Below are 23,744 nucleotides of genomic sequence, written 5' to 3' on the forward strand. Positions count from 1 at the left end.
ATGCTCTACTTGGCCATAATTCTCCATTCTCTAAGTACGCACAATGATAGCACCTGGCACACTAAGCTCTTGCAGCTAATAGGCTACTTTCTAGTTCATCTAGACACTTCTACAACACTTGAGTTGCAGGCTTACCAAGAATCAGTTCATTTATGAATTTGTTTTTTACCAGTAGTACTTTTTGTAATTATAATGTATTTTCATTTTAATTTTATATGACAAAATGAGGGAAAAGTTGGTCCTTCTTTTAAGTTGCCTAAAAGGACTACCAAAGTGAGCATCAGCAAGATGATCATAGAAGATGTGAGGAGGGAATTGTAAATATTGAGATATATTCTGAAATTATTTCATAAATTCTTAGTTCTTGTTCCACTTTAAACAAATTAAAACTACAAATTGTAGACAATGCATAACAGGTATGGTTTAAGAAAAATCTCTGGGAACACCAATCTTTGGAACTGTTCTCAAGCAATGGCCTTGGTCTAATCAAGACTGTCAGTATCAAAAAGTTTTACAGCAGGTAACAGATGGTTTGGACATTGAAAATTCTTGGAATCCATGTACTGAACACTCATTCAACAAGAGAAATAATTGTTGGTTAACCTGCTTCTCAAAAATAGGGACTTTTGTTAAAAATGTTTCAGATACATGGGTATGCATGCACAAATACACATTCGATTCCTCACTCTAACCAACCACCCTCCAGTCCTGATGGCACACATCAGCAGGGTTCTACCAGACAGCAGCATGTCAGTATCCTTCAGTGAGAGACCTAGTGTTGCCTTTAAATGGCTTCAGTGTGCTTTTGGAAGGGAAACTGATTTTTAGAAGTACAGCTTTCTGTACTGGTAAAGTTCCCCTAAAAATCAGGAAATCTTTGAGCTAGTGAATCTTAATTAAGTTTTAAATTGAGTCAATTCAAACCAGTTTCATGTGAAACTCATTTTAACCCATTTGATTTGTAAAAATCTAAGGAACTGGTTTGTGATAGTAATATTCATTTTATGTTCAAGAAAGGGAAATCACAAGGAGATAGAATATATAGCTGATGCTAAGGAAACAGTGAAACCACTTCTGTATTAAACTAAAAGTTCTGAGTTAAAAATTCTTCAGAAATCAATTTCTTATAAAAATCTTAATTCTACTTTTAAAGGAAGCTTAATCTTTGAGATAGAGGATCCCTAGGCATGTTTATCTTACCCGTCTCAACACTGCCTTTAGAAAGGGAGGAAGTGAATAACTCTGAAGCTGGAAAAGTTCTGAGGGTTCGCATTCTGTAACGAAGGAGTTTATATCGCTTCGGTATTCCACTGGGCAGACGAAGTACTGGTATTTGGATAACACATAGGCAGCCTGCATAACAAGGCAAGGGTTTGTGAAACACTGAATGAAAAAATACATATATATATATATAAATAAATATGCACATGTGTGTGTCAAAAAAAGTCACAGATAGAATACCAAAATTTCTCTGCATTCCTATTTTGCTATGTATCTTAAAAGTTAAATGGTCATGACTGGCACAATAGAAGACTTTGAAAAGCTACTAGAGAATTGAGAGAGGAGGAGCCAAGATGGCAGCATAAGTAGGGCAGCAGAAATCTCCTCCCAAAACCATATGTATTTTTGAAAATACAACAAATGCCTAACAGAGAGACCAGAAGATACAGGACACCAGCCAGGCTACATCTACATCTGCGAGAACTCAGCGTCTCATGAAAAGGGTAAGACACAAAGCCATGACCCAATGGGACTTGAGCACTCCCCCAACCCCAGCTCACTAGCGGGAGAGCGGGAGGAAAAGAATCAGAGTGGGGATGGAGTGGAAGCCCAGGACAGCTAAATAACCAGCCCTAGTAATCTGCACTGGGAAGACAGACGCACATTGCATGGTGTGCTGGATATTGGAGAAACAGAAGAGTAAAATCTGCGACTGGGTCCCCACAGCCGGCTCCCCTGGGACAAAAGAAAAGCAAGTGCATTTTGAAACTTAAAGGGATAGGGGTTAAACAGCTGGATGGAATCATCCTGGCACACTCAGCCCAGCAGGCTGGGAATCCTGAAGAACTTCAGGCACCCTAACCTCCTGGGTGGCAACACAGCCTTAAAGCCCCTGACGGCAATAAGCAGCCTGCCATTCGTTGCCCCCAGCCAGCACTGCCCCGCCACAGTGGCGGAGCGGCCAGACAGTGGTTGCACCCACAGCAACCTCCCAGAGTCTTCTTCCAGCACACAGCTGCCTGAGACAGACCCTGAGACTGCCACAGATGCACAGCTACCCAGCACAGACAGAGGAAGTGGGAGCAAGGCGCGAAAGGGTGGCGTTCTTGCAAGAGAACACACGCGGTGTGCCTGCCACACCCCGCAGGGCTCTGGGCTACCCTGAGGGCTGCCCTGCTCACAGCAGCTCCAGGGATGGCCCAGAGGCTCCTCCCGGTGTGTGGGTAAACAACACAGGCAGCGGAGAAGGGCAAGGTGACCAGCAAGCAGGAAAGGACTTTGTTCTCCCAGCTGACATACACACCACCTGCCTACGACTACCTCTATTGCCATGAAAAGGCAGAATAATCTGGTCCAGTCAAGAATCACCCAGACAACCCCAGAGAGAAGGCCTGGGGAGATAGATATAACCAATCTTCCTGAAAAAGAATTCAAAATAAAGGTTATAACCATGCTGATGGACCTACAGAGAAATATGCAAGAGCTAAGGGTTAAAGTCAGGAGGGAGATCACAGAAATGAAACAATCTCTGGAAGAACTTAAGAGAAAACTGGATGAGGTGCAAGAGACTGTTAATGGAATAGAAATTAGAGAACAAGAATACAGAGAAGCTGAGGCAGGGAGAGAGAAAAGGATCTCCAGGAATGAAGCATATTAAGAAACCTGTGTGACCAATCCAAATGGAACAATATTTACATTATAGGGGTAGCAGAAGAAGAAGAAAGAGAAAAAGGGAAAGTGTCTTTGAAGAAATAATTGCTGAAAACTTCCCCAAACTGGGGGAGGAAATACTCTATCAGACCATGAAAGCCCACAGAACTCCCAACACAAGGGACCCAAGGAGGACAATACCAAGATTTATAATAATGAAAATAGCAAAGATCATGGACAAGGACAGAGTATTCAAGGCAGCCAGAGAGAGAAAAAAGGTCACCTACAAAGGAAAACCCATCAGGCTATCATCACACTTCTCAACAGAAACCCTACAGGCCAGAAGAGAATGGCATGATATATTTAATCCAATGAAACAGAAGGACCTTGAACCAAAGATACTGTAACCAGCAAGATTATCATTTAAGTATGTAGGAGTGATTAAACAATTTCCAGACAAGCAAAAGTTGAGGGAATTTGCCTCCCACAAACCACCAATACAGGATATTTTAAAGGGAATGCTCTAGATGGAAGCACTCCTAAGGCTAAATAGATGTCACCAGAGAAAATAAAATCACAGCAAAGAAAGCAGACGAACCAAATACTAACTAAAGGCAAAAAATAAAATCAACTATTCACAAAAGCAGTCAAAGGAAACACAAAAGAGTACAGAATAAAACACCTAACATACAAACAATGGAGGAGGAAGAATAAGAAGGGAGAGAAATAAAGAATCATCACACTGTGTTTATGATCGCTTAATAAGTGAATTAAGTTAGTTGGTTAGATACTAAAGAAGCTACCCTTGAACCTTTCGTAACCATGAATCTAAAGCCTGCAATGGCAATAAATAAATGTCTTTCAATAATCACCCTAAATGTAAATGGTCTGAATGCACCAATCAAAAGACACAGAGTAATAGAATGGATAAAAAAGCAAGACCCATCTATATACTGTTTACAAGAGACTCACCTCAAACCAAAAGACATACAAAGACTAAAAGTGAAGGGATGGAAAAAGATATTTCATGCAAACAATAGGGACAAAAAGCAGGTGTTGCAGTACTAGTATCAGACAAAATAGACTTCAAAACAAAGAAAGTAACAAGAGATAAAGGAGGACATTACATAATGGTAAAGGGGTCAGTCCAACAAGAGGATATAACTATTATAAATATATATGCACCCAATACAGGAGCACCAACATACCTGAAACAAATACTAACAGAACTACAGGAGGAAATAGAATGCATTCATTCTAGGAGACTTCAACACACCACTCACTCCAAAGGACAGATCCACCAGACAGAAAATAAGTAAGGACACAGAGGCACTGAACAACACACTAGAACAGATGGACCTAACAGACATCTACAGAACTCTACACCCAAAAGCAGCAGGATACACATTCTTCTCAAGTGCACATGCAACATTCTCCAGAATAGACCACATACTAGGCCACAAAAAGAGCCTCAGTAAATTCAAAAAGATTGAAATTCTACCAACAAACTTCTCAGATCACAAAGGTATAAAACTAGAAATAAATTGTACAAAGAAAACAAAAAGGGAGCCAACATGGTGGTGTGAGTAGGACAGTGGGAATCTCCTCCCAAAAACATATATTTTTGAAAATACAACAAATACAACTAATCCTAAAAGAGAGGAGAGACCAGAAGACACAGGACAAGAGCCAGACTACATCCACACGTGCGAGAGCCCAGCTGGTGAAAGGGGTAAGATACAACCCCCGTCCTGGTGGGACCCGAGCACGCCTCCCCTCAGCTCCCAGTGGGAGGGAGAGGGAGCCCAGGACTGCTAAACACCCAGCCCCAGCCACCCATAGCAGAGCGCAGACACAGTGCATGCGTGGAGGGCTGGAAACTAGGGAAACAGGGCAGCAAGACCTCTGAGCGGGTTCCGAAGCTGATGCCCCTGTGACAAAGAAAAGCGAGTGCTTTTTGAGAGTCTTAAAGGGACAGGGACATAACAGCTGGACGGAAACAACACAAGTCACAGCCCAGTGGCTGGAAATTACAGGGAAAACCGGGTGCACTAACCCCCTGGGCAACAGCTCTGAGAGCCCTCACGGAGGTAAACAGCCAAACAGCCCCCCCATCCATTACCCCTCTGGGTGCTGCGAAAGCAGAGAAGCAGCCTAAGGCAGGCCCCGCCCTCAGAAAGGGAGCTTCCTCCATACCAGCTGGGCAAGACACAAAGACCCAGCCTACACACAATTACCCAACACAAGCCTCTAGGGGTCGCAGTTGTCCCAGTAAAGAAAGGCCAGTAGCAAGTGAAAAGTTTGGCCCTCCCAGCTGACAGTCAATAGCACCTGTCAACATGAAAAGGCAAAAAAATGTGATCCAGACAAGACTAACCCAGACAGCTTCGGCATCTGCTACATCTTCCCCTGAGAAGGAACTTGGGGAGATAGATTTAACCAGTCTTCCTGAAAAAGAAGTCAAAACAAAAGTCATAACCATGCTGATGGACTTGCAGAGAAATATGCAAGAACTAAGGAAGGAGAATACAGAAATAAAACAAGCTCTGGAAGGACTTCAAAACAGAATGGACAAGATGCAAGAGACCATTAATGGACTAGAAAACAGAACAGGAATGCAGAGAAGCTGATGCAGAGAGAGATAAAAGGATCTCCAGGAATGAAAGAATTCTGAGAGAGCTGAGTGAACAATCAAAACATAACAATATCCACATTATAGGGGTACCAGAAGAAGAGAGAGAAAAAGGGATAGAAAGTGTCTTTGAATAAATAATTGCCGAAAACTTCCCCAAACTAGGGGAAGAAATGGCCTCTCAGACCACAGAGGTACACAGAACTCCCATGACAAGGGATCCAAGGAGGGCCACACCAAGACACATAATAATTAAAATGGCAAAGATCAAAGACAAGGACAAAGTATTAAAGGCAATCTGAGAGAAAAAAAAGGCTACCTACAAAGGAAAACCCATCAGGATATCATCAGACTTCTCAACATAAACCCTACAGGCCAGAAGAGAATGGCATGATATACTTAATGCAATGAAACAGAAGGGCCTCGAACCAAGACTACTGTATCCAGCACGAATATCATTTAAATATGAAGGAGGGATTAAACAATTCCCAGACAAGCAAAAGTTGAGGGAATTTGCCTCCCACAAACCACCTCTACAGGGCATCCTACAGGGACTGCTCTAGATGGGAGCACTCCTAAAAAGAGCACAAAACAAAACACCCAACATATGAAGAAGGGAGGAGGAGGAATAAGAAGGGAGAGAAATAAAGAATCATCAGACCGTGTTTATAATAGCTCAATAAGCGAGTTGAGTTAGACAGTAAGATAGTAAAGAAGCTAACCCTGAACCATTGGTAACCACAAACTGAAAGCCTACAATGGCAATAAGTACATACCTTTCAATAATCACCCTAAATGTAAATGGACTGAATGCACCAATCAAAAGACACAGACTAATAGAATGGATAAAAAAGCAAGATCCATCCATATGCTGCTTACAAGGGACTCACCTCAAACCCAAAGACATGCACAGACTTAAAGTCAAGGGATGGAAAAAGATATTTCATGCAAACAACAGAGAGAAGAAAGTACGTGTTGCAATTCTGGTATCAGACAAAACAGACTTCAAAATAAAGAAAGTAACAAAAGATAAAGAAGGACATTACATAATGATAAAGGGCTCAGTCCAACAAGAGGATATAACTATTATAAATATATATGCACCCAATACAGGAGCACCAGCATACCTGAAACAAATACTAACAGAACTACGGGAGGAAATAGTTCATTCTAGGAGACTTCAACACACCACTCACTCCAAAGGAGAGATCCACCAGACAGAAAATAAGTAAGGACACAGAGGCACTGAACAACACACTAGAACAGATGGACCTAATAGACATCTATAGAACTCTACATCCAAAAGCAACAGGATACACATTCTTCTCAAGTGCACATGGAACATTCTCCAGAATAGACCACATAGTAGGCCACAAAAAGAGCCTCAGTAAATTCCAAAAGATTGAAATCCTACCAACCAACTTTTCATACCACAAAGGCATAAAACTAGAAATAAACTGTACAAAGAAAGCAAAAAGGCTCACAAACACATGGAGGCTTAACAACACACTCCTAAATAAGCAATGGATCAATGACCAAATCAAAATGGAGATCCAGCAATATATGGAAACAAACGACAACACAAAGCCCCAACTACTGTGGGACACAACAAAAGCAGTCTTAAGAGGAAAGTATATAGCAATCCAGGCATATTTAAAAAGGAAGAACAATCCCAAATGAATAGTCTAATGTCACAATTATCGAAATTGGAAAAAGAAGAACAAATGAGGCCTAAGGTCAGCAGAAGGAGAGACATAATAAAGATCAGAGAAGAAATAAATAAAATTGAGAAGAATAAAACAATAGCAAAAATCAATGAAACCAAGAGCTGGTTCTTCGACAAAAATAAACAAAATAGATAAACCTCTAGCCAGACTTATTAAGAGGAAAAGAGAGTCAACACAAATCAACAGAATCAGAAACAAGAAAGGAAAAATCATGACGGACCCCACAGAAATACAAAGAATTATTTAGAGACTACTATGAAAACCTATATGCTAACAAGCTGGAAAACCTAGAAGAAATCGACAACTTCCTAGAAAAATACAACCTTTCAAGACTGACCCAGAAAGAAACAGAAAATCTAAACAGACCAATTACCAGCAACAAAATTGAAGCAGTAATCAAAAAACTACCAAAGAACAAAATCCCCAGGCCAGATGGATTCACCTCAGAATTTTATCAGACATACAGGGAAGATGTAATACCGATTCTCCTTAAAGTTTTCCAAAAAAAAGAAGAGGAGGGGATACTCCCAAACTCATTCTATGAAGCTAACATCACCCTAATACCAAAACCAGGCAAAGACCCCACCAAAAAAGAACAGTACAGACCAATATCCCTGATGAATGTAGATGCAAAAATACTCAACAAAATATTAGCAAACCGAATTCAAAAATACATCAAAAGGATTATACACCATGACCAAGTGGGATTCATCCCAGGGATGCAAGGATGGTACAACATTCAAAAATCCATCAACATCATCCACCACATCAACAAAAAGAAAGACAAAAACCACATGATCATCTCCATAGATGCTGAAAAAGCATTTGACAAAATTCAACATCCATTCATGATGAAAACTCTCAGCAAAATGGGAATAGACGGCAAGTACCTCAACATAATAAAGGCCGTATATGATAAACCCACAGCCAGCATTATACTGAACAGCGAGAAGCTGCAAGCATTTCCTCCGAGATCGGGAACAAGACAGGGATGCCCACTCTTCCCACTGTTATTCAACGTAGTACTGGAAGTCCTAGCCACAGCAATCAGACAAAATAAAGAAATACAAGGAATCCAGATTGGTAAAGAAGAAGTTAAACTGTCACTATTTGCAGATGACATGATACTGTACATAAAAAACCCTAAAGACTCCACCCCAAAACTACTAGAACTGATATCGGAATACAGCAAAGTTGCAGGATACAAAAGTAACACACAGAAATCTGTTGCTTTCCTATACACTAACAATGAACCAACAGAAAGAGAAATCAGGAAAACAATTCCATTCACCATTGCATCAAAAAGAATAAAATACCTAGGAATAAACCTAACCAAAGAAGTGAAAGACTTATACTCTGAAAACTACAAGTCACTCTTAAGAGAAATTCAAGGGGACACTAACAGATGGAAACTCATCCCATGCTCGTGGCTAAGAAGAATTAATATCGTCAAAATGGCCATCCTGCCTAAAGCAATATACAGATTTGATGCAATCCCTATGAAACTACCAGCAACATTTTTCAATGAACTGGAACAAATAATTCAAAAATTCATATGGAAACACCAAAGACCCCGAATAGCCAAAGCAATCCTGAGAAAGAAGAAGAAAGTAGGGGGGAATCTCACTCCCCAACTTCAAGCTCTACTACAAAGCCATAGTAACCAAGACAATTTGGTACTGGCACAAGAACAGAGCCACAGACCAATGGAACAGACTAGAGAATCCAGACATTAACCCAGACATATATGGTCAATTAATATTTGATAAAGGAGCCATGGACATACAATGGCAAAATGACAGTCTCTTCAACAGATGGTGCTGGCAAAACTGGACAGCTACATGTAGGAGAATGAAACTGGACCATTGTCGAACCCCATATATAAAAGTAAACTCAAAATGGATCAAAGACCTGAATGTAAGTCATGAAACCATAAAACTCTTAGAAAAAAAATAGGCAAAATTCTCTTGGACATAAATATGAGCGGCTTCTTCACAAACATATCTCTCCGGGCAAGGAAAACAAGAGCAGAAATGAACAAGTGGGACTATATCAAGCTGAAAAACTTCTGTACAGCAAAGGACACCATTAATAGAACAAAAAGGCATCCTACAGTATGAGAGAATATTTTCATAAATGACAGATACGATAAGGCTTTGACATCCAAAATATATAAAGAGTTCACACACCTCAACAAACAAAAAGCAAATAATCCAATTAAAAAATGGGCACAGGATCTGAACACACACTTCTCCAAAGAAATTCAGATGGTCAACAGACACATGAAAAGATGCTCCACATCCTAATCATCAGAGAAATGCAAATTAAAACCACAGTGAGATATCACCTCACACCAGTAAGGATCACCACCACCCAAAAGACAAACAACAAATGTTGGCGAGGATGTGGAGAAAGGGGAACCCTCCTACACTGCTGGTGGGAATATAAATTAGTTCAACCATTGTGGAAAGCAGTATGGAGGTTCCTCAAAAAGTTCAAAATAGAAATACCATTTGACCCAGGAATTCCACTTCTAGGAATTTACCCTAAGAATGCAGCAGCTCAGTTTGAGAAAGACATATGCACCCCTATGTGTATCGCAGTACTATTTACAATAGCCAAGAAATGGAAGCAACCTAAGTGTCCATCAGTAGATGAATGGATAAAGAAGATGAGGTATATATACACAATGGAATATTATTCAGCCATAAGAAGAAAACAAATCCTACCATTTGCAACAACATGGATGGAGCTAGAGGGAATTATGCTCAGTGAAATAAGCCAGGCGGAGAAAGACAAGTATCAAATGATTTCACTCATCTGTGGAGTATAAAAACAAAGAAAAAACTGAAGGAGCAGAACAGCAGCAGACTCACAGAACCCAAGAATAGACTAACAGTTACCAAAGGGAAAGGGACCAGGGAGGATGGGTGGGAAGGGAGGGATAAGGTAGGGGAGGGTGGTGAAGAAAGGGGGCGTTATGATTAGCATGCATAATGGGGGGGCACAGGGAGGGCTGTACAACACAGAGAAGACAAGTAGTAATTCTACAGCATCTTACTACACTGATGGACTGACTGTGGTGGGGTATGTGGAGTGGGGGCCTTGGTGGTAGGAGGAGTCTAGTAAACATAATGTCCCTCATGTAATTGTAGATTAATGATACAAAAAAAAAAGCTACTAGAAAACAGAAAGGATTTGGAAATCATGAGATTATAATCTCTGTATGACTACAAAAGAGGGAAGGGGAAGATAAAAGCTGTTGTGAACATGCAGACAAGCATCAGGGCAAGGTTTTACCTTCATTACATTTACACATAATTAATGTTAACAGAAGCTAAGAATCATAAATGTATGGGAGAATACAGGGGTCAAGTCAAATGCATAAAGGCTACATTAATTTAATAAACAGGCAGTGATTCAAAATTATTAAGAAAATAGTAGAGGTGAAAAATACCATTGTTCTTAAACAACACAGAAAACTTTGACTAAATTATTCTTTCGGGGCCACATCACTGCAATTTTTTGAACTAGCTATTCTCATCTATGGAAGCAGATACATAAAACAAAATATCTTATTACAAATTTAAATTACTAGACAACAGTTTATCCCTTTTCTTTTGCAGCCATTTACCCCGTTATATTATTCAAGAAAGGGTAACAGACCACCAAGCATGATGCTAGGAATGATATACTAATTTTGCTTCCAAACAACCAGTTTCCTCAAAATCATTTATGAAAAAAACTATACAATTTCCATCCTCATTTTCTCATGCAAAACATTCTTATAGGGTAGCTCTTTATCTTTATCCAATGATATGGCCATTCTTGTAGTATTTCTAAATTAGTCTTTAATAATACCAGTTTCTTGTAGTATTATGTTCTAATTATCCCAGCTTTGCAATGTATAAACATGGAACAGGACTGGATTTTTCATTATTCTAGTTATCAATTATCACCTCATCAATATTCTACCACATTAACAGTGTAATAATTTTATCAAATTCTATTGGAATTTTCATTGAGAATGAACTAAATTTACAAATTAAACAGAGGAATTATAGTGGTTTTCCCACCCAGGAGTCTTGCATATTTCTACTTATTTGTTCCCTCTCAAAGCTCCGTGTTGTTACTAGTTACTCTGTATTTGGCTATAGAATATATTCTAGAATTGTCAGGTGAGTAGACTCTTAAAAAAATAAAATTACAAAGTCATTTTTGGTGCATAGTTATCATTATCCAACCATTTTATTGTACGTTTATTGGTTCTCACAAGACATCTCAATAAAAATCTGTATTCTTTAACTGTAAACTAATTTTTAAAATAGTAACAATACCCAATATTCAAGTCTAAAAGTGAGCATCAATTATTTTCAACAAACTCTTCCCACATATTGGGCTCACAGCAGTAAGCTCTCACTAGGCCAAGTAGCTGGCTTGTGTTAAGGAGGCAGAGCTCTTCAACAGTATTTGCCTTCTCTGCTTTTACTCAAAACCACCACCTGTCCCCACACCTGTATCACCAACATGGCCTAAGAGCTGTTGGAACTACCAAAACCCAAGAGCACAGGAGCAGTCCCAAGCCAAGCAGTACATTAGAGTCAGCTGGGCTAGTTAACTGATCTGGGCTAGGGCTGAGACACAGATGTTGTATTAGCTCTCCAGGTGATTCTGATATGAGGCCAGGATGAAAGCTACTGGGGTACAGAATAGGTTCTGTTCAATTGGTTTCAATAAATACATTATTAGCATTTTACGGTTTAATTCTTTTAGGTTTAGAATACACTAATAAACTTGCTACTGTTTTTCAATATACAAATAAAGTAAAAATCCTAATTAAACTCACAATGAATCCAAACACGACTGTGGAAAAGAAACCACCAATGAATCCTTCCCAGGTCTTTTTCGGAGACAACTACAAAAGGTCAAATAAAATTTAAAAGAGTTAACTGCACTCACAAAACTCACAAAAACATACGCACTCTTCAATGAATCACCACAATTCCCTGTACATCTCTCCATGCTTTTTTCTTATGGAAATAGCTTTGCAACTCATTTTCCTTCATCCATGATCCAGATTCATTCGTGCAAATCTCGCCGGTGGTTTATCTAACACATATTAAGCCCTCCAACATTTGACATACTGTGAATATCCGTTTGCTTCTGCAGCCTCAATTTATTTGTTTTTCTCTCAAAGGACTGTAAACTTTATACTAATTATCCCATTACTTTTATGCTTATGTAAATCCCCATAATAGTTTAGTTCCTGAAATAGGATAAAATATATTCATTCCAATATACATGGTCTGTGTTGACCAACTACAGACCAAAAGTTAGAATAAATTTGCAGCAACCAGATTTTCATGTATTCCCAAAATGCCATGTGTGTACCAGACTTCTTTCTGAAATGGCAAAATACTCCACAGCCCCAGACACAGTATTTGCTCCACAAATACTCACATATCCTTCTCCCTTTGGTCACAATCTATGTCTGTCTCCATGAAGAAAGGAACAGGTTGTGCCTCTAAGAGCAGATACTGTTTGTTTGAGATTCAGGCTATTGTTTTTCAGTCAATGGGCCATTCAGGAGAGAAATCTGGAGGAAAGTCTGGAACTTTGTGGTGCAGGGGCAGGAGGAAAAGATTTATTAGAGTGAACAGCGCTAACTACCCAGGATGCCCTATTAAGATAATGACTGATGTATAGGGATTTCCTCATCAGGACATGACTGATGGCCTCTGATGATGCTTTCAGTGGATCACATGGGAACAGAAGCCAAATAAGTAGCAGAAGTTCCTACAGATAGAAACAGGTGATGGTCTCAACTACATAAACTCTTTACAGACTTCTCATCCTGATGCTCATAAAGCCCAAAGCCAGAAGTGTTGGCAGAAATAGTTTAACAAATCTGACAGCAATTCTGACATGGAGAGGAGAGTGATATACACCTTCTCCTAGGATAATCGAGCATTAGTGTCATGAGGTTGGTTGGAGTTGACTATAAACGTGCCTGCTGATTATTTTAAAATACCAAATTGACTCATATTATGCTGATTTAGGGGTTAACTTGCTTAATTATTATAATTACATCTGGGTATGTTATCACTAATCCAGCCCTATAAATTCACTAGAAATTTATGCTCAAATTCAGACAGAGGGATTCTTCTACAGACATTCAGCCTCTTTGAAGACCTCCTAAGCCAAAAACTTCTCAACCAGTATAGACTTGAATACTTAATCACTTGCTTTTGTGCTGAAGCAGCTTTAGAAATGATGAAAGTATATATCGCTAGCTTGCCAGTATCCCTACAACTCAGCCTGATGCTGTCCTGGATGCCTCTGTGGGGAAAATTTTATGGAAGGTTTTTTGAAGAACAGGTGGTCCCTGCACTCTTCTGGGAATGCTAAGCTACCCTTCTAATCACTCTGAACAAACAGAAGGTTTTCTATCTAAACAAATATTACCTCAGTCCAAAACTGCCTTCATGTAATAACATCAAAACAGCCAATTAATATATATGTCAGAATATTATTAAGGACTTTGTCCAATATAGGAACTTAGTGAATCCTATCTAAAGCCCCAATGTGATTAGCCTATTTTTAAAAAGAAACCAGTTCAAGAAAAAGGTCTCTTTTTCCATGAGGAATGGTTGCTTGGTTTCTTTCTTTCTTCCCACAAATGAGACCCATACAACTTACCCGTCTTTTTCTTTGCCTCCGCTGACTGAAAAAAGAACTAATATAAAGCAAAACAACATGGCCTCCTCACGTGTATTTGCCTTTCCCTCACCTTAATCTTTCCTTCTTACTTGCATTATCGGTATTTTATTGTAGGGCCTCATTTTTTTAAGTGAGTTTGGGTGTTAAAACTCTTACAGATGGACATAAGTATGTGAAGATGGTGGAATGTACCCTTAAAAAAAGAAAGGGGTAGATGATACACCTTCAGGGGAGAGCAGAATCAAGGCTCATTTACCAGGCAGCTGGGGGGGGGGGGGGGTGGAATAAAGGTCACAGCGACTGAAGGAAGGAAACCAGTAGAAAGAGGAAAGGAGCTGCGCAAGGAGGCACGTCCTTCCTGAGGAGCCAGCAGCATATCTGAAGAAGAACCGAGGTGCAATCACGGGGAGATGCAACTCGCTGCTCTACACCAGCTGCTAGCAAGTGCAGCCAGGGAAAAATCAAACCCCCACTGACATCAGAAATGTGCAACAGCACCAAATTGTTGGACATTTTCTCCAGTGGCTCATCTTTAAGGTTGTGGTAGTGGCTTGCTTGTGTTTTCTTTCAATTACCTTTATTAATGGAGTTCTCCCAAAAAAAAATCCAAAAAGGTAAGCAGTTATGTCATTGCAGATAACACTTGATATTGGAACAAGGAACCTTTAAAAAAAAAGGGCAGAAAAAGGTCCAATTAAGTGGTAAATATTTATACAGGTTATGACTCATAATGAACCAATGCAATAACCCTTTGGATTATACTGTAGCCTAGTCCAGAGCCTAACACTTCCCAATCATCAGTAGAAACAGTATCAACTGAATTTGCCCATTCAACAATAAGCAATTCATAATCTATAAACTAACCTCCTGGGAGAATATTCCTAAGGAAAATATTAAATCATCAACCAACTTAATTTTATATTCAGTCACCAATTTCTATCCCTATGGGCTTTCAATTTCAGTTATATGAGGAACCAGTTATAATGGTATAAAGAATTTTTCTTTAAAGCAACCTTTTGAACTGGAAATGAGTCATTTACTTAGAAACAGTTTTATCTGATAAAATTATACAAAACCCTTATTTTTCCTTAAAGAGAATTTGTATTAACAATTTCAACTCTTATCTTAGTCTATAGTTGTATTAAAACCTACTAATTGTACCATACTTAATTACAGTAACTACCCCCATCAATTAAAAGTCTATGCGGAAGACAATCTTGAAATGATTCCAATTATTTGCACCCCCAAACACACACCTTTGTAAAAAAACAAGATGCTGGCAAGGAAATAAATTTATCTTGATGAAACCCATCAACTGTAAAAAATTTTAATTAATAAGTTTAAAAATGTAGGGAAAGTATAGTCAGGTTTCTTAAAATCTAAAGTTTTTCTCCACTCTTATTTTTAACCAGTAATATTTTTTATAATTTTAAACGGATTTTTAACTAATAAAAATGCTTTTTGAATCTGCAAGTCACCACTATTTAGCAAGTACTCCATACACTGGAAATCTGGACACCTGTTCCTATGTAATGGCAGAGCTGAACCTACCCAACTTCTGCCTAGAGAAAATGCACTGACAGCACCCTGTTTGCTGACAAGCACACTTCATTCGTTTTCCATTCCACAGAAATAATATACTCTTCATAAAGTCTGTGCTTTGTAAGAAGTCACCTGAAGGTGTAGTGCTACCTGAAAGTGTTATCAGCCAGGTGGGCCTTTTATGAGGACTCTGCATTTTATCTGGAACCTGAATAAGGAAGGTTTCCAGTTGTCTTCAAGGATTTGTCTTCAGTTGTCAAACAGTAGGCAAAACTCACTAAGATAATTTCATAGGTATTTTAGTGGAATAGAACAACAACAAATAGTACATTTTAGTAGAAATCTGTAAGACACTGTCCAATACAAAAGAGCCTTAAAAGTGCAATGAAGTAGTAGAAAGCAGCGTAATACTGTCCCCTTACCATATCATGCCTTCAAACAGATTTTGGATGACAAGGTGTGACTGAGTAACTGTTATCAGTAAGGTGACATGAGTCCATGCGAACTGTTAATAGCCCAACAACATAACAATTAGTGAACACAACTCATCAGTGCAGCCCAGGAAGTAATAGCAATTTTGAAACACAAATTTCTAGCACAACTTTGGTCAAATTTTGCAAGGTAAGGCCATACAAAATAAATGCTGTTAGTAAATTATATTCATCTTGGTACTGATTAGAACCCTAAAACTATGAAAACACTTATCTTGGGTTATACACAAATGGAATGGAAACAATACTGAAATATACAACTAAATTATAAACATCTAAAAAATAAACCATAATCTTGAAACAGATTAAAATGATGAGAAATTCATGGTGGTGTTATGGCATTCAGAGAGGAACATTTTTCTCTAGCTGCATTCTGCAGTTACTAAAAGTGTTAAAAACTATTTTCCTTTCAGAGTTTAGTATAGTAACTTTTTTCTAATAAGGATATTTCTAACTTCAAATGATTCAAACCACTAAGGATCAGTCGCCCTAAAACTCCATCTTTTCCTGAAAGTTAATCTTCACAGCTCTGTTTAATGACAGTATTCAATTTCAAAACTTTAAAGGCCTCTCTGTTTTATTAATTCCACCTGACCTAAGAGATGACCACTTTAACAACTTTTAGCATCGTAAGTAGAAGCAGAATGTGAAACAAAAAAAAGCTAAAGTTTCTATGTACTAGTTTCGTAATTTTGATTGGAATAAAATGATTTCTCAAAATTCTTAGGATTGTAAATTATTCATAATAAACCCATCTCCCATTTCAGCAAACAATATATTGGTTATTTTGTTTTATTTTTATCTGCTTAAAAGATCCAATTCTCTTTTACCCTAGCTGCTTCAAAATGTACAAATGCTTTTTCCCAATAGCCACCATCTATATTTTCATAGGAGATTCTGTTATTTCTAATTTGTCTTGATGGTTTCTAGATTTTCAGTAAAAAAGTTTTTACTGTTTAGAAGTGTTAAGAAATACTACACTTTCCCAGCAATAATGGCAGCAGGATTTTTTAATGGAGAAAGGCAAAACATAAAGAATAAGAAATACACCCCAAATTTAAAATAAGTTATACTAATACATGAATTCACAGATCTAAATATTGTATTTTGCATTCTTATAATTACTACCTTTAAAGGAAATAAGTTAATCATTTTCAGTTATAAATTTCACAAGACACTGAATACTGTTCAGTGATACACTGAATAAAATATCTTAGGCCATAAAGAATTATGCAGTGGTATGACTAACAGCTACCAAAGCATATTTCCTTGTTCCCTTTATGCTCAAGCTAAGAGCAAGTAAATAGAGTTACCTGCTGTAAAAAAATATGGTAGATGTTTCCCACACTTAGCAACTATTCAGGAAACTATGGAAACAATTCAAACACTTGATTTTAATTTATAGCCTTTGAAAATATTCAAAGAAAAGGCTTCTTAAAAATGCTGAAAACAGTTAAAATTTTTAAATCCTCAAAAAATTTTCAACTTCAAACTTTTGTACTTAACAGTCACCCAAAACTGAACTATCCCTCCTCACATTTAGGAAAGATATCAGCTACCAGGTTAGGTATCTTCTCACTATAGAATAAAAAGTAAAGGCAAAGGCTCTTACTATGTAAGGACTACAGAGCAATGGTTAATACATACCATATAAAACTGCAAACGATAATGTTTCTTCACTAAGCTCAGCACAAACATGCAGAAACCTGTTTAAGAACCAAAAACATACTTGTTGTGCAACTGTTACAAAGTATAAGATTCACTGAGCTCAAATAAGACAATTTTCTAAAGCACATGGAGGTACACAACTCAATGTCATTTCTCCACTCAAAGCATTTTTAAGTAAAAGTTTCTTGAATTCACCAAAATGCCTAATACATTCCATTGCACAAATTCAATAATCTTCTACATTAATTATGTGAATTAGTCCCTTGCTATTCTGTGGATATGGAAAAACAGACTTTTTATTTTATTTTATTTCAGTTGAATAAAATGTATTTGCTACATCAACCCATCAAGTGATATATAGAATGTTTCTATCTCTGTGTAATATAAAAATATTTAATAATTACTATGCTAGCTAACATCTTTGAACGCTTATATGTTCCAGACTCGTCTAAGTATTTTAAAAGTATTAGCTCATTTAATCCTTCCAATATCTCTATGATGTAGGTACCTATTATCTCCATTTTACAGATGAAGAAAAACGAGCAAAGGACTTTATTAATTTACTGAGGATCACAGGGCTAGAAAGCAGTTAAACCCTCAGATCCTGTTGATCCCCAAGAGCCATATGGCTCCACAAGCCATTATCAGCAAGATCAGGTTAAGAATAACTTGAAATTTCTCAGAACCGTATTATAATTGTTATAGTTAAGATATATTATTAACTTCAAGATTTCCAAAGAGCATTTGTGTCTATATCTTAAATTTATTACAATGAAATTTTACTAAATAAAAATTCTACCTAATTAAGTGAAATTAATCATATACTAAAGTAATGGGAGGCAATATGAAGATATTTTTGCTCAATATTTCAGTTAACTTCTAAAGCTTATTTTTTTATAGAGGTAGACATTGGAAATGGATAAACCAAGTTTAATTTCAGATAAACAGCCTCCCATGCATTCTATTCTATAGCATATTTAAGAATGAGTTCTCTGAGACAGAAAACAGTCAACTAATGTACATCTAAGTTATACTTACCAAGGCTACTCCACCTACTAGAGTAAGCAAGGTTGATACTATTATGACCAAAGAATTAAATAGCAGCTGCCTTTAGCTGTTTTTTGATGGTTGATTTGAAATGTCAGTGTAAAGAATAATGGGAAAGGAAGGGGCTGCATAAGGGTTTCCAGATCCTGCCTCACCTCCTATTTGTCACCTATAGAGTAATCTAACTGAACTGCAAAAGAAAACATTTTCTGAGTACAGGTACAACTGAAAGCCTATGGTTACTTTCTTGAGAAAAAGAAAGAAGATGGGGATTAAAACAAAGAACTCATGGCATTGCAACTACCAGTGGTATAAGATATTACTGCTTCTAAGTTTTTCTTCTATATAGCAAGCAGACTTATTTTGATCAAGTAATAATGTAATTTTATGCTGCTTCATGCCATTGGTCCATGGATAAATTAGAATATAAATTGAACTTGGTTCAGAGGTTAATGAGATAAGAGCAAAGCAGAGGCAAAACAGGTGCCTCTGGAACCTACCATTTGGCCCAAACAGACCTCTCTGATTCTCCCCGCACAGCCTTGGGAACTTCTCAACGTCATTAACTATGAATTTTCTCCTCATAAATACTACTCCAACAAGGATAGTTTTCTCTTTCTTGAAATTATATAATACCACATTCATCCTTAAGCATTTCTTCAAACAAAATACCAGCAGAATCATTCAATATTTTCCTAATTTTGTCCAGAACAATCTTGGCAACTCACTTTTACATGATCCAATTTCACCATTAAATCAACCAATAACAAGCAACTTTTTAGGGTGCTCTATTAAAAGATATAGTTATCTGACTGTGAGATATATTAAGATAGTACAGTTCTCTGAATTTAGTATGGGAAGAATAAACTATTTTCCTAGCATTCTAAGGTTAAATATTAATTTTAAAGAAAAACAATATGAAAAACACATGAACTTATTCATTCACAACCATATAACTATGTTTATTTTATGCTTAAATGTATAAAAATGCACATATACTATATATTTCAATAAATCTATGGAACAGATAACTTTGTACATTTGGATCCATAGTTTTTACTTTTTCCTGATTTAACAAAGAATATTTGTATGATTATGTTTCCAATTAAAATCGAAGGATTTGTGACTTTCAGCAAAAAATGATGGTGTAGGAAGGCAAAGCAGACACCTCCTCCCACATACACAGCAAGGAAATAACTACAGCAAAAAGAACTAACCCTGCAAATGATCCAAAGACTGAAGAACAGACCACCTACACCTGATGAAAAAGGGAAGGCCACACAGAAGGGTAAAGTGGCAGAGTCGTGATGAATCAGGACCCAAGCCCTCCCCCATCCAAGCCCACAAGCAGGAGGGAGAGGAATGGAGCAGAGAGGGATAAGCACTCAGGAATCCTGCATGCCTGGCCCTGGATCTGCTCTGGAAACATGAGTCCACATTGCACTAGGCTTTGGTGATTAATGGGGCTGGACACCAGGGAGACAAGGTGGGGCACTCTGGGAGGCTGAGACTCCTGCCACTTGTGGAGGACAAGCACACCCTGCTGGTCCTCTGAGACACAACACAGGCATTGAAATTGAAAGATTGACCAGCAGTGGACTGGGTGCCAGAGGGGTGGGGGTTTGACGGAGCTCTCTCTGGCGGAGAAAAGGCAGGTAGATGATGCTTCCGCAGCCCTCCTGAAGCCCAACTGGGCAGGCATACATGGGAGTCCCAAATGCTCCAGCCCCCACACTGGTGGCTCAGCCCTGAGGCACATCTCTGCACACCTGCCAACCCACCTATTTGGCCCACTCAGCCCAGCAGCAGTCAGACTTTGCTGCCTGACAAATGGAGGGAGGCTTTCCCTGCTTTCTTGGCCCTCTCCCAGCCCAACTGGGGAGGCACCTGCAGGAGGCAGCTCCAAACCCTCCTCCCTCCTTGCTGGCAGCCCCTGTGCTGCACTCCCCTGAACGCTACTCCGCCCACCTCCAAAGGGCAAACTGAGACCCACCCACAGCCCACCAATAGCAACTGCAGCTCCACCAGCAAAGGAGAACCAAGCACCAGAGGGTAAAGAGTACTGAGCTTCTGGGCACCACAGGACACCTTCTTCACAAAGCCATCACTCTTTAGACCAGGAGGCATAGCTGATCCATCCAACACAAAGGAAGAAACACAGAAATCCAGACAAAAAGAGGAGTCAGAGGCATATGTTCCAAACAAAAGAACAGGATAAGATACCAGAAAGAGAGCTAAATATTCTTGATAAAGATTTCAAAGTAACAGTCATAAATATGTTCACTGATCTGCAGAAAAGTACTGACTATCTCAGGGATAATTTCAACAAAGAGATTTGAAAAGAGCTACTCAGAGATGAAGAATACTCCCTGACTTCAAGCTATACTACACATCTACAGTAATCAAAACAGTATGGTACTGCACAAGAAGAGACCCAGAGATCAATGGAACAGAATAGAGAGCCCAGATGTAAACCCACACATATAAGGTCAATCAATATATGATAAAGGAGTCATGAAAACACAACAGGGAAAAGACAGTCTCTTCAATAACTGGTGCTGGAAAAACAGGACAGCTACATGCAAGACAATGAAACTGTATTACTGTCCCACTCCATACACAAAAGTAAACAAAATGGATTAAAGATCTAAATGTAAGGCATGAAATCATAAAACTCTTAGATGAAAACATAGGCAAAAATCTCTGGAACATTTAAGCTGAGCAATTTTTTCATGGACACATCTTCCCAGGGAAGGGAAACAAAATAAAAAATGGACAAGTGGGACTACATCAAACTAAAAAGCTTCTATATAGCAAAGGACATTATCAGCAGAAAAAAATGGCAACCTACAGTATAAAAGAATATATTTGTAAACAATTTATCCAATAAAGGGTTAATATTCAAAATATATGAAGAACTCATATGCCTCAACACCAAAAAAGTAAATAACCTGATTAAAAAATGGGCAGAGGACATGAACAGACATTTTACAGATGGCCAACAGGCACATGAAAAGATGCTCCACATTGCTAATCATCAGGGAAATGCAAATCAAAGCCACAATAAGAGACCAATTCACACCAGTTAAGAATGGCCAGTATCCAGAAGACAAAAACAACAAATATTAGAAAGGATGTGAAGAAATGGGAACTCTCCTACAGTGTTGGTAGGAATGTCAACTGGTGCAACCACTGTGTAAATCAGTGTGGAGGTTCTTCAAAAAACTAAAAATAGAAATACCATTCAACCTAGTAATTCCACTTTTAGGAATTTACCCAAAGAAAACAAAATCCCTGATTAGAAAAGACATATACACCCCTGTTTTTACTGCTGCATTATTTACAATAGCCAAGCTATGGAAGCAACCAAAGTATCCATCAATAAATGAATGGATAAAGAAAATGTGGTATATATATATACACAATGAAATGTTATTTGGCCATTAAAAAAAAGGAAATCCTGCCGTTTGGACAATATACATGGACCTAGAGGGTATTATGCAAAGTGAAATAAGCCAGGCATAGAATGACAAATACCATATGATTTCAGTTATTTATGGAATCTAAAAACCAAACAAAATGAACAAAACAGTAGTAGACTCATAGACACTGAGAAATGACTGGTGGTTACTATGGGGGAGAGGTTAGGGTGAGTGGTTGGGGAGGGTGATGGGGATAAAGTATCATAAAAATTCTCAATCATAATATAAGTTGGTCACGGGGATGGTTAGTACAGCATGGAGAATATAGCCAATGATTCTGTGACATCTTTCTATGTTGACAGATAGTAACCACACTAGTAGGGGTGAGGATTTCATAATATGGGTCATTGTTGAACCACTGTGTTATATACTTGAAACTAATATAAGATTGTATATCAACTATACTTCAATGAAAAATAATTTACTACCAAAAAAGTTGGAGTTGTTACAGCATTGGAAATAAAAGTATTCGCTGAAAAAGCTTCCTAATATAAAATTCATATACTTATGTTTAGTTACACTATTGGTCGCCATTTATGTTCACAGCACTCTGCCTGGTGCTGACCATAGAAAGACGTACATCCTGTTCTTCAGTATCAAGGGGTCCCCAGATAGTTAGGGAGATCCACTTACCCAACAAACTAAAGAGAGGACTTTTGTTCAAAAGGAACAAAAAAGAATGAGATTTCTAAAGGTATAGGAGAAGTAAAAGGGAAAATAAAACATTGAAAAATCCAAAAGATGGGAGAGAGGGAATTTCAGAAAAACAATCAAAAAATATTTATTGAGCACTTAAGATGCACTAGAAAGAAGATATAATAAGACAGGTATTCCCATTCAAGAAGCTCATAATCAAGTTGAAGAGACAGATGATATAACAAAAATAATAAAATTGTTTTAAAATTTACTATTGGTGATTAACCAGTTCAGTAAACACATGTAGTCCTGAAGTAAAAAACCAGACATTAATATGGACCCAGGATTAAATACCAGTACTTAGTGACTCATCCCTCACTCTTTCATATTCTTCATTACACTTACCTAACTAATCAAAACCCCAAAATGTTTCAAACACCATGTTAAATAAAATCAGAAGCACACTGCATTATGTGTGCCCATATTCAGATCCTAGACTACAGCTGAGTTGTTTAAAAAGTTTCAAATGAATATGCACTGTAGACATAATCAAACCAACCAAACAATTTATCAGGGTAAGGAAGTATTTTCTATTAATCCGGATGGTATGTTTAAAGTGTAGACCAACACCAGCATGTATATAGATTCTACTAGATTCTTTATATAGAATATATATAATCAAAGAATAAATAAATATTTCATGATTCAAAAATTGTAAGTTGTTTTGAAGATACAGATCTTTGTGAACAGTTATTGGTGATATCCTTCTAAAGATTTCATCAACATCCTTTGAGATAAAAGACATTCAAGATGTTCAGGAAAAATTCTTAATTATGCATTAATTTTAGTTATAATTTAATTTTATATGTCTATTGATTTTCTTGAATTCAAAGTAATGTATTTAAATCACACCATCTCCTTAAGGGTT

The 23,744-nt window shown here is 37.8% G+C and overlaps 1 protein-coding gene across 3 annotated transcripts in view; it reads right to left on the reverse strand.

Moving 5' to 3' along the window:
- The window catches only part of CDS1 (CDP-diacylglycerol synthase 1), an 82,626-nt gene that overhangs the window by 9,907 nt on the left and 48,975 nt on the right, over positions 1-23,744 (reverse strand). For 2 of the 3 annotated variants that reach the window (XM_073237359.1, XM_037021151.2), the window contains 5 exons: positions 17,631-17,689; positions 15,915-15,997; positions 14,526-14,613; positions 12,077-12,145; positions 1,201-1,353 (listed from right to left, as the gene is read on the reverse strand). In XM_073237359.1, coding sequence (XP_073093460.1) covers positions 1,201-1,353; positions 12,077-12,145; positions 14,526-14,613; positions 15,915-15,997; positions 17,631-17,689 — 452 coding nt within the window. The remainder of the gene's footprint in view (positions 1-1,200; positions 1,354-12,076; positions 12,146-14,525; positions 14,614-15,914; positions 15,998-17,630; positions 17,690-23,744) is intronic. The other variant, XM_073237360.1, reaches the window with a different exon arrangement.

Source organism: Manis javanica, chromosome 5 (assembly GCF_040802235.1).
Source record: "Manis javanica isolate MJ-LG chromosome 5, MJ_LKY, whole genome shotgun sequence".
NCBI classification, from domain to species: Eukaryota; Metazoa; Chordata; class Mammalia; order Pholidota; family Manidae; genus Manis; species Manis javanica.